The sequence below is a fragment of the Sphaeramia orbicularis genome, chromosome 17 (assembly GCF_902148855.1).
Source record: "Sphaeramia orbicularis chromosome 17, fSphaOr1.1, whole genome shotgun sequence".
NCBI lineage: Eukaryota > Metazoa > Chordata > Actinopteri > Kurtiformes > Apogonidae > Sphaeramia > Sphaeramia orbicularis.
Genome location: NC_043973.1, coordinates 36,697,869 through 36,710,013, shown reverse-complemented (window position 1 = coordinate 36,710,013; position 12,145 = coordinate 36,697,869). Strand labels below are relative to the sequence as shown.

The 12,145-nt window shown below is 39.3% G+C and overlaps 1 protein-coding gene across 6 annotated transcripts; it reads right to left on the bottom strand.

Moving 5' to 3' along the window:
- Positions 1–22: 22 nt before the first annotated feature.
- On the bottom strand, positions 23–10,230 carry serbp1b (SERPINE1 mRNA binding protein 1b). 6 transcript variants are annotated; one of them, XM_030159604.1, is made up of 9 exons: positions 9,855–10,230; positions 8,910–9,090; positions 7,534–7,674; positions 7,034–7,105; positions 6,739–6,813; positions 5,337–5,532; positions 4,949–5,014; positions 4,216–4,404; positions 23–1,756 (listed from the first exon to the last, which is right to left on the bottom strand). In XM_030159604.1, exons 1-9 carry the CDS (start codon positions 10,108–10,110, stop codon positions 1,697–1,699), a joined length of 1,236 nt encoding a protein of 411 aa, XP_030015464.1. In that variant the 5' UTR covers positions 10,111–10,230; the 3' UTR covers positions 23–1,696. The 6 variants fall into 6 exon arrangements, with proteins under 6 accessions (XP_030015464.1, XP_030015465.1, XP_030015467.1 ...); XM_030159605.1 differs by having other exon boundaries at positions 4,216–4,401; positions 9,855–10,229; XM_030159607.1 differs by having other exon boundaries at positions 5,346–5,532; positions 9,855–10,229.
- Between the last annotated feature and the right edge of the window lie 1,915 nt (positions 10,231–12,145).

The following is a 12,145-nucleotide window of genomic DNA, read 5'->3' as shown; positions in this document are numbered from 1 at the left end:
AAGCAATGAAGAGTCCACAGCATGTTTGTTTACACCTTTAAAATCACAGTATTGATTTTAAACAACCCAACAGCCACTGGCAGAGTACATGTAACACCTCTAAAGCAATTTATTAGAACAGGGATGTTTGCAGAGAAACTTTTACCGTCATGTGGCTCAAACAGTCCTACAAGAAACTGCTCCAGCCGTCTGTATCAGTGCATCACCAGCAAGTCTTTGCAGAGCACAGCATAAAGCTTTAAATTAAGTCAGTCATGGCTACGGCACGCCCCCTCCCCGTTCCCACCCCGTGTGAAATATATACCCGCTTCATTAAAATAAAAAGCTCACTGGAAATGCTGACACAGCTGGCTAAAAGCACCATTAGCTTACATTACATTCTGTAGCTCTTGATTGTTCCACGATGACAGCAGACATTTCTTTCAGACAAATTATGCATTGGTGCTGCTGCTCTGATAAAAATAAAAATTAAAAACAGCAAGTGTATGGTTTACAGAAAGGGGGGGGAGGGAGAGAGAAACTGGCGCTGATAAAACCAAATGTTTTGAGACATTAAAGATTCTCTAAGAGCGAGATATGTCAGCGGACTACATCATTCCCACCTAGATTTCAACAGTCTCTTCTCAGAAAGACAGTATGAACTACATCAGGCGAGAATGCACCGAAATCATAGCAGAGGAGTACTTCAACTCTAAGTAACTAGCTGTCATATTCACACATTCAGCTTCACACTTGTCTGCACACATACACTTTCACATGCGCGCACACACACACCCACACACGTATCCTTAACAAAAAAAAAAAAAAAAAAAAAAAATTACAATATTTGCTTAGTGGTCCTGAACTTACAAGTAGTACAAGTCTGTATGACCTAAGAGGACCAGCCTAAAGATATACATTGGGCCCTGGGACACCCTGAAAACACAGGTAGCACATCTGGATCAGGGGATACGAAGCTAACTAACCACTGGTCCACTGAAAAATAAAGGCAAGCTATCAAAAAGGAAAAGAGGCATTTACTTTCACTGCACGACAAGCAGAAAAATACCAAGCTTTTTAGTAGGAAGTCACTTCACCTGGTTACCCATCCGGAATTTGTGCCTCGCAAAGGGATGGGTAGTCAGGTTTAGAGTAATTACACTTTAAATGCAAGTTAAGCCATACTTCAGTAACTATTACAAGTTCTCTATGTAGTGTAGTGCTACCACATCAGTGTGTATTACTGGGGAAAAAACTCCAGTACAAAATGTTTTCTAAGATGACCCCATAATACTAAGCTGAAGTCATGAGGAAAGAGCACAAAAGCTTCAGGGAGAGAGATACAAACACTTCAACCTAATCGCAGAAATGCATAAATTCAAGCAGCACAAAAAAACATCATCATGAAGTATGCATAATCTGTGAACAAAAAGAAAAAGTATGAAAACATCCCTGCTTTCATGTTCCTAAATACAAAACTTCAGTGTAACAAGAGGTCCTTTTCCCGTCTTTTTTTTTTTGTCTTTTGTTCTCCTTTAAAACAGGTAAAATTTTAGTCCTCTGGTGGTGTGAGTAGTATGGGATGACAGTTTTTTTCGTCTTTAAAATCTTTTTTTCTTTGTTTTCTTATATACTTGAAGATGTGGTAAGCATGCAAGCCTCGTAGAGGAGGGGCCCGGAAGGGCTGATGGGTGGGCTGGTGGTGGAAACGGAGCCTTTAGGCCAGAGCTGGGAAGGCCTCGGGATCATCCACGTTGGGGACTGACACTCCACTGGCCTGAGAGAAAGAAAAACACATTCAGATGGCAGGGTGCACGTTATCTGATTAATGTTAGAACGCAGTCCTGTTGACACATGATGCGAACTCTGGACATTTTCTGGACATTGTACAGGGAACAGGCATGAGAAGAACATATCCTAGATAGCTGAAATGGATTTTCATCCAGCGTTTTCTCTAGTACAAGGTCCAAGTGAGTTCACACATACACAGTTGTAGAAGAGGCAGCTTTGGAAGTAATTATCAGACCACTGTGACCACGTATTGAAATGCATTTTCTGCCTCTTTGTCTGTGCATCTTGGTGGCAACTTAGAGACTCACTAATTAATTGGGGTAATTTAAGTCATTTTACAAATTACTGGTATAGACAGATCTAGACTGGACTAATGTCAGGGTTTCAAATTGGAACTACTCAACATGACAGAAAATAATCACACCTGAAGATTTGCCAAGATTTGTCCACTTGATTTGATGGTCAGTTTAAGATTTATTTCATTACTTTAACTGAGATGTTAAATTTTCTGCACCTAAGTAAGTATGTATAAATAATCAGTCAAATGTGTTATATTGGTCTTAATAAATCCATTACCAGTGACCTCTACTGCATTTTCTGCTGAAGGTTGTGATAAACAGCTTTACTGCTGATTTCAGATCTCTTCATCATGCAGTTCTGGTCTTCACTGGGTAATAAATTACTTTAGATTCTCTTAACCTCATTTATAAATGTAAATAATGCATTTAATGTTTTGAAAATGCATGTCATCTAGTGTAAAATGTGTCTGTGTAAATAATTTATTGAGTGCATTTCATTACTACTATTTTACTTTGGTTTTCATAAACTGCTTTGATCAACAAAAACACAACCATCAGTGCTGAAGGGTTTTCCTCTACAGTTTCTACAACCACATGTGGTTTCTCTATTTCCAAACATATGCTGTATTTATGTAGGTGCTCCAATGGCTGGTAGATCATACATTCAAATCGTGACCCTATTAGAGTCAGTGAAGTTAGCCAAGACTGGCCTGTAAATACACATAAACTGAGGAGGTTCTTTCCTGAAGTTTGCTGGATAAAAAACACTTCAACATTTGCATTTCTCGACAAATTTCATTGAGTTGTTTTTGTATTCAAGTGCTAATGATCCATGTTGGGTGCAAAAAAAAAAAAAAAAGCGTTTTTTTCTTATGTGCTCTCATTTTCATGTTTTTCATCTCAGAAAAAAACACGCAGCTCCATCGCTTACTTGCATGTGTTTACAGTCCAGTCGTGATCAGTGTGATCTGTTTGCTGATATTTTCATAAATATCAGAGACCATTAATGATGGATTTTTGATGGATGTCAAGTTGATGAACAGCAACTTTAATCATATAGTTATTCATTTTAATTGTTTCATGTCAGAGAAACATTGAACTCTACCAATGGCCTTATGTTTTCATTATGCTATTAGATTTCTTACATTATGGTGTTGCTTTCCTGTATCTTTCTCTAATTATTTGGTTTTTTCCCATCACCACTGTGGATCTGTGTAACAGCACCCAGTACTTATCTTAGTGTTTGAGCATAAGTGCCCATAAATAAGTAGAGCTTCTTCAACAGTTGACTTTTTGTGTCATTATTTGCATGCTTTACCTGACACTACACCTCACCAAATCTGAGCAGGTACTTCCAACTAAGTTGGAACAAGTGTGATGCTGTTTCTTATTGTTGAGATAAATGTGTGAAAAGAAATGACAAAAAAGCTTATGTTGATGCATCAGAAGAAAAATCAACTCCTACTACAAGTGCACCAGGGTTTTTAGTTTTTAGAGCCAAGTTATTTGGTAGGAACACCTTAACAGTTCATAATTGACAGCAATTTCCTGCAAATTTCATCTATTATGTATAATTGTTTGTAGCCATTTAAACAATGAGCCAAATGATTCTTTGTTGCAGCTTTTGTATTCCAACATCTGAAAGTTAAATTATCAATAAGAAAAATCACACGTTGCTTTGTTTTTTTCTGACAAGAAAAACTAATTTACTGAACATGAAATAATTTACTGCAGCCTTACGATAACACTTTTCTGCAAACACAAACTTTAAAAATGTCTTAACATAAGCCATCACAAACACAAAACACTAATTAGTCAAGGTTTTGATAAGAGTCAGTAACTCTAAACTTTAAGGATATGCAAACCTCTGACACCAGTGTTTGGCCTTGAATGTCTGACACTCCTCAAATACTTCAACTCTAGTTAACACAAACTAAGCTCTTTGCTGTCTAAACATGTGGTCAGTCAGTGTTTTTGTGTGTACACACATGGATGTGGTCAGCGCTCTGTTATGACAGGGTCTTAGTGTTCCACAGCAGCTTTTCCATGTCAGTGGTTTTGCCTTCTGTTCAGATTCAGTGAACTAAATCTTTTGTGTGGGACACTAAACCGTGCCGTTAGCAGTGACAACAGCTCTTATTGTTACCTTTTCGGATCGTCCTCCCCCACGTGCCGTCCTGCTGCCTCCCCCGCCGCGGCCTCCCCTGCCTCCGCGAGCGCCCCCACGCCCGCGTCCAGGGCGGCCGAGGTCTCCGAAGTTGATCTCGAGCTGAGATGTGATGTCATTGGCTGGTTTACGGAAGTGGTGGTCCGCGGATTCGTCAGGGTTGCCCTGCTGATGTGAACGAGTCAGCTGTAGTTTAACTGTTCTCTGTAGTGACGGATTAGTTTATAACATGCACTTTTACCCCAACCATGAGTCAAAATTAAGATACTTCAGTTAGTACAGAATAAACTTAATCAGATAGTCTGGGAATTTCATTATTTCAGCACTATTTCCAACATTTGACCGTGACTGCTGCCTGCCATAATGTCTGTGTGCTGTTTTACTCACTTCACTTCAATTCATTAAAAATTAAATGATCGTGGTTTTACTAGTGGTTTTGTATTCCTCCTGTCTGTTATTAGTTCACAAGTACTTCTTACTTTGGTCTCTTTACTCCTCAAGTGTAAACTAAGTATCTTTGGCTCTGGACCAGACAAGAAACTAAGCTAATCAAGGTGTTTTTTTTTTTGTTTTTTTTTTAACATTTTGTGACCGAAACAAATGAGTTAAATCATGAAACAGGAACAGAAGATGGAGCGAGAGCCTAGGTTGGTATGGTTTAGGTTTCTTCTTAATTCCCCTAAAATACAATAAAAGTGAAAAATGCGCACACCTTGTGGTACATAGTGTGTGCCTCTGCTTCCATCTCTGATGCGTCAATCAAAGCACCAACAGGTCTCTGAAATTTAAAGACAAGAAATGTCAACACAAACGAACATAAGGTCACATTAGGAGAAAGACAAAGCAGCCTTTGGAACAACCTGAGCTGTTTAGAGATTGTAATCTTAGCATGTGGCCGATTCCTTGCTCAATTTTTTAACAACAAACCGAATCAATCAAACAATAAATAATTCACAGATGAACACACAATGTCAAAGATGGAATCACAACTCAAGACTGATTATGTTTGCATCACGGACTCAGATTTAGTTTCACAACCTTTTCATCCCTAACACACACTGTGCCCTTAAAGCCCAGGTGAAAAACCAAAGCTCATTCACCACACATACATCTTCACTCTTGGACTTGTGCAGCACGTATCCTTTCTTCCATTGGCTGTCGGCTCCCTCGTTGGGCTTCCGGATGTTGAATTCCACCTTGGTGCGCTCCTTGTCCTGCATGGCCTTCCACTCGTCCAGGGTCATCTCTCTGGGGCCTTCGTTTTTAACTTCTTCAACTTCATTCTCCCTAGGAAGCCAGGATACAACAATATAGACACTTAAACCACAAACTGGCAATCCTCTTAGTGCCATACACGCTCTCTAATCCAAAAGGCCAATAGGGCAATGGCAGGTTTATCCCATTTGTACTAAACCTTTGTGACGAAAACGCACATTCAGACAAACTGTTTGTGCACAGGTTGTTGACTTCTAAATTGGGAGACTGTGTGACAGTTCAAGCCTTTCACTCGAAAGAACGAACGACATAAACAGTGGTACAGACAATCCAACTAGGTGAGGTCCTTCGAGGTCAGAATCTCACTGTTTATAAAAACACAGTAGTCTTTAGTGGTAAATAACCTCTCCAGGAGAAAACAGGTAGCATTAACTTGACGAAAGAGTTTCAAGAAGTTAATTTAGGATGTTTTACAACCACGATGAATTAAATTCCAGCCATATTTCACATCCAAACCTCAAATAAATAAATAAATAAATAAATAAAAATCTCACGTACATTAGGTTTTACAAACTTTCCAAGAAACTCCAGTGATTTGACACTTAAGTTTCTAATTTGGGAGTTTTCTTACACAATTTGTGGCATGCCTCCAGTCTTTAAATGTGTTGTTCTTCCAGATCCAAATCTTGTTGAACTTACACCTACCAGTATTAGAACGAGTAATGCTAAAAGAAACAGCTCTAACACGTTACTTCTAAAAGTAGCTGTATTTGTGTGTGGTGTGTCACGCTTTTTGTTTTACTATATTATGACCAGGCTGTGCTGTTTGCATCAGTGGTCATCGGTTCAGTGTGGTCCATAAAGTTACTTAATGCAACTTTGTGGAGTTAATTTCACTTTTGTAATCAAAACCTTACCGAGATTGGTTAAAATTAGAGGCTATCCATGTAAATTCTGCTGTTTGGCATCTTTCTTACGATGCTTTTTTGTCCTCTGTAGGGTATAAGAGTTTCACAGCTTTACCTGCATCATTCCGTTTCCAATCACAGCAATTATTTAATGCAAAACACCCAAAACTTTAACTTTCCTGGGTCTCAGGAGGATATTGAAGTAGATTTTGGATTGGAATGATATTCAGATTGTTTCCAATTTTATCTTTTAAGGGGAGGTGTTGGCATAAGTTGTTTCTGATTTGAAACCTCTCCTGTAATGAATGCCACTAAACTAAAATCCTGTTTAGGACATTTTAAAGCCTGAAATGCAACCTGATGTGGATCGGATACTCACTTGTTCTCAGATCCGGCAGGTGCGTGTTCCTCTCCCTCTGGGGTCGTCTCAGGAGCAGCCGTCTGCTCGGCCTCGCTGAAAATAACACACACAGCCAACACATCAGTACAAGCACCAGCATTCAGTAGTTTATTATATCTGTTTTATCTAGGTTATTATGCATCTGAATAGAAGATAAAAAACCTTTAGCTGATACGAAACATTCATGTCTGTGCAACCGGTTCTGAGTGAATCATGTTCCTGCAGACAACAGCGTTCTGATAACCAGGCCATGTGTCTGTTGCTGAAAACTCACCTCACTTCATCCTTCACATTGCCCCAGTTGTTTGAGCCACTGCCACCACGCTTCTCTTCACTTTTCTGATTGCTAGAGCAAAAAAAAAAAACAGGAAAGAAAGCACATATACTGATGCACACAGTCTAAAAATACTCACAGCCCACAGTGAAGAATGACTCTGAAGCAACAGCAACCCTTTATCTTACATCTGTGCAAAGCAGAAGACTAATGTAAAAAACTGCAGGTGCTAATCATCAACAGTTTCGAAAACGACATTTGGGTTGATAAGCTTTGTGGTATCGCTGCAATTCTGTATTCTCAAAACATATTTACAATTTCTTTGACGAATCCACCTTGTTAATATTATCACAAATTTAGCAAGGACTTTGGGGATTAAAACTAAATAATAAGGTAACTTTTAATTCAGAACAACTGGACAAGAGTTTGACTTTAGCGAGGACGTCTTTCTTATTCATAGACTGACTGGTCTGCCGGGGTCTAAACTCAGGCTGACTCACGATTTGTCACTGCCGCTGTGTCTGTCAAAGTCTCGTTTCCCACGGGAGTCAAAGCCGTCGCCTCGGCCCATTCCCCGTCCTCTTCCACCACGTCCACCCCTGCCGCCACCACGCCCTCTGGGGGGCCTGTCTCCAGAAGGCCTGGGGGACGGAAACACACATTCAGTATTCAAATATGACAGGTGTGTAAATATGACTGCACTAGAGGAAGGATCAGAACCAAAGCTGGGTTCCAATTTAGTTGCGCATGAGGTTGTTTTACTTAACTAAAATATCTGGATTGAGCAAAGTAATGAAGTTCCTCAAAGAAAGATCAGGGAGCAAACTCAACCCATGGTGGTTTTGTGATGCAGCTGAATTTCTCCCAAGAGACCGATTGAACAAAGAAAGCGTTACGGAACTGAACAGGAAGACCAGACCAAAGCTGCTGGCAGACGGTCTCCCTTTTTAATCTTCTCTTATTTGGCCATTCTGCTCCATTAATCATAGCAACAAGTGTCTCACAAAAGATGACAAATGAGTGTTTCTATATCAACCCAGTGGTAACATTTCAGAAAGAAAACAATACAAATAAAGTTTATTAATCCGCAGGGAGAAATTCAACATCCATCAGCTCAAACCAGTATTCGCCTGAATTATTTACAGAAAGTTTTGTAATGGCATATTTCCAAAAGGAACACAGAGCAGCCGAGACAACAGTTTCCACCTCTTTTATATGTACTAGTCCATTTCACGTCATTTCAACCTGGGTTGGACGTTATCTAGATTTACTGAACTCTATCATCGTTTGCGTCAATGTACTAAATATTTGCTAAGTTACATTGTGCAACTATAGTTTTACTGAACTCTAGTTAAACCTACACTTAAATGTCTTGATGTTGCAACACAGCTTCATATTCTATACAAAGAAGGGTTTCTTCAAATATACATATGCATATAAACAGTATCTAAGCTTTAACATTATTGGCAACAAACCTAATATAGTCTGGACCCTTTAGAAGTGGTGATGTACTTATTAATAGATATTAAACATTACAACTCCTACTCTCAACATAAGTAAAGCCCAAATAGGAGATATGAGAAAGTTACGTTTACTGTCCAAAGCAGCACAGCCATATTAAATTTACAGTGGAAATACTACAAGCATTTCTGCTCTTATTGTAAGTGGTTGTAAACTGTCAAAGGTTACACTAGCTTATGAAGCCAGCAATTTACAAATGACTCCCTTTTGATGCGGAGGTCATGTGGTCCAAGATTATATCAATAACAACACTTGTTTGCGTCCGCCCCTACACTGATCCTGTAATCGCAGCAGACAGCCCCAGGCTTATCAGCGCGCTTAAATATGCTCTTAGTCATTCATGACAGATACTCACTTGTCTGCAGAGAACTCTCCACCTCCCTCTGGCTTGTCCTCTGCTGGCTTTTCGAAGCGCCGCTCGCGAGGTGGTCTCCTGTCCGGCCTCTTGTCTCCAGGTCGCCCCTCACCCGGTCCACCCTGGTGCTGGGACCCGGGCTGCCCCTGCTGGTCTTGCCTTCTGCCAACCCGTCTGATACCTGTCAATCACAAGAACAGTCAAACATCCATCAACATTCTTGGCTGTATTCATTATTAATTATACTGGTTGCACAAATTATGCACATACTAGGTTGTAGTCTTCTTCTTCATTCATCATTCATTCATTACTCTTGTCTAATTAACCATCCAGGAACATGCAAAGACAACTTGTAAACTTCTGATGTCTTTCACCTTTCCTGACCAGCAGCTGTAAAACCAGGACACAACACTTTGTTTCAGTGGGCCTCTGTCTTTTCTTCTATGTGGCTGTTGTGGTCATTTCTAACTCCACTCTATAACCTGTCCCTCAGTCAAAACAAAGAACCATCTGCTCGGTTTTACCACCTCACAGACTGATACATTTGCGCATATTAGTTTTGCACATGCTGCAGCTTTCTGAGAGCTGCGTGCCCGGTGCATGTAGCATCCTCCTCCAGCAGACAGTAACCCAACACTACACCTTCCTGTCGGATGCTGCTGGAAACCATTTCTGCGACACAGACTCGACAGTTTGCACGAGACTTTACCGGAGGTTTTGCACCGGAGCCCTGCTTTAGTCCTCTGTAGCAGAAACAGCTGCTCTAACCTGGGTCTGCGGATCATTCCTCTGTCCTCTAGCTCATGGGAGCAGGACAGGGTCCATGTTGACCTCCGTGTTTCAGACCAGGCTAACAGCTAACAGGACCTGCACATGACAGTTGGCACGAAAACATTCAAATACTCCTGCACGGAATAAGAGCCACAGAACCGGGACAGGACCGACCTTCTTTCTTCAGGGGCACGGGGGCCTGGGACTCTTCCTTCTTGTCCAGGAGCGGGTTCTTTCTGTCCTTCTGGGACTCCTTCTTCGGCTGCTTGGCTGCTTGAGCCGCGGTCTTGGTGGAACCAGCGGCGGCCCCCTCCTTCTTCTTGTTTTCCGCCGCTTTTAAGATCTCGAACGGGTCGGACTCATCATCCAATAACTGGTCGAACCGGTTCGTCACGACGCAGCCGAAGCCTTCTTGCAGGTGTCCGGGCATGATGGCGCCCCTTCAGCGGGATTCACCTCCGATTCTACGAGGCTTGATGCGAACAATTCGCTGGATGCTGCCACAAGATGGCTGGGAGAACGGCCCCTTCTCTTCCGGTGCGAGCACCATCCGGGACACCGCGCCGCGCGCACCAATCTGAGCGCGCGGCGGTGTTTTTATTTACATTATGTAATGATGTTGTTATTTACATTATGTAATGATGTATCGTGGAATAAGCCGGTTGTAATCACTGACACGACGATACAAGGCAGTCAGACGTACAGTACATCTGAATCTATGACATAACAGTCATCCATCCACGGTTCAGCCTTTCTATGCGCTTTGATCACAAATGGATTTCATACAAGACTGATAAACAAACTACAAGTCATCTGTTAGGCCTAATCTATAAGATTTTACAAACACCTGAAATGATAAAAGATGAAAATACTAACTAACTAACTAACTAAATAAATAATAAATTAATGTCACTTGATTTGTGGGGAATAATTTATGCACCATCATTAACTTTTTTATTTAATGAGGAGAGTTCACAGTTTATTTTTGATGAAACTCATGTTCGATTTAAAGTGGAGGATCAGCATGCAGCATGATCCTAATACACATGAAATAAAAACATATAGGATAAAATATAAATTTCACATCAATATCTGACCTTCAAACCCATTCTGTTATATGGAAATAATAATAATAATAATAATAGCTTTATTTGTATAGCACCTTTAAAAACAAAGTTTACAAAGTGCTTTGACAGAAGGCACAACGGCAGGATACAAGAAGCAAATAATAACACTAAAACAGAAGCAACACAATGAGAGAGATGTGTACAACAAATGCAAAAAACGTGACACTTCGAATAAATTAAATGAATCCGAGTAAAGAGGGCAGGGATAACGTAACATGATTTTGCCAAATCAATGCCAAAAAAATGAAGAAATGAGATAAAACAACATCATGTATGAGAATATAAATTAATAATTAAACAGGATAAAAATCAAATTTAAAAAAATTAAAATTAATAAATAAATTCATAAACAAACTAGAAGTCATCTGTCATGCTTAATCTATAACATTTTCCAAAAACCTGAAATGATAAAAGATGAAAATACTAAATAAATAAATAAATGATAAAATAATGTCGCTTGTGGGGAATAATTTATGCACCATCATTAACTTTTTTTATTTGATGAGGAGAGTTCACAGTTTATTTTTGATGAAACTGATGTTTGATTTAAAGTGGAGGATCAGCATGCAGCATGATCCTAATACACATGAAATAAAAATATATAGGATAAAATATAAATTTCACATAAATATCTGACCTTCAAACCCATTCTGTTATATGGAAATTATTTCTACTATGCTGCAAAATTTCTCGTCACATATTTTGATTTAAATATGAACAATTTTGCTAAATCTTGAAGGGTTTGCATCCCTAAAAATGAAATTTAATGATTTTTATCAAACGTTATATGTTCATCTGGACTGTGGGAACCCTGGATGAAGCTCAGATATAATTTACTTGTGTTGATATACATTTGTTGCTTATACAAAACATTCAAGTCAATGCTATCAATACATTTAAAGAAAAACTTAAGTCATCTTTAAGATAGTTTACAGCCTTAAACTTGAGATTGTTGGATATTAACCCTTTTATGCATGAATTATGAGAACCTTAATCATGATCCCCCCCACCTCCCTGTTTTTATTCCTCTTTAGGCATGAAAAAAAATGCAATTGACAGCTTTTTATAAACCTATTTTTCATGGAGCTGCAAAAATGTCCACTTAAATGGATACAATGCGTTAAATTTTTGAAGCAAAGAAACATGTATTTCCTGATATACAGAGAAAAGTATGAAACATAAACACTTTTAATGCTGCTAATCTGATGTTTTCTCATATTTAAACATGCTCTAATACTAGTTATTACTCACTTCAAGGAGATAATATACAAAAAAAAAACATTTTGTTAAAGAAAAAATGATAATTACAGTCTAATAACAATTGATTTACACTCAAAC

What these genes read in the sequence shown, in the direction of transcription:
- serbp1b (XM_030159604.1), bottom strand. Translation starts at nt 10,110, where the DNA reads ATGCCCGGACACCTGCAAGAAGGCTTCGGCTGCGTCGTGACGAACCGG. An exon ending in CGTGCCCCTGAAGAAAGAAG is followed by an intron (nt 9,091 to 9,854) that starts GTCGGTCCTGTC and finishes TGTGATTGACAG; the next exon opens with GTATCAGACGGGTTGGCAGA. An exon ending in CACACACTATGTACCACAAG is followed by an intron (nt 4,405 to 4,948) that starts GTGTGCGCATTT and finishes CGTTCACATCAG; the next exon opens with CAGGGCAACCCTGACGAATC.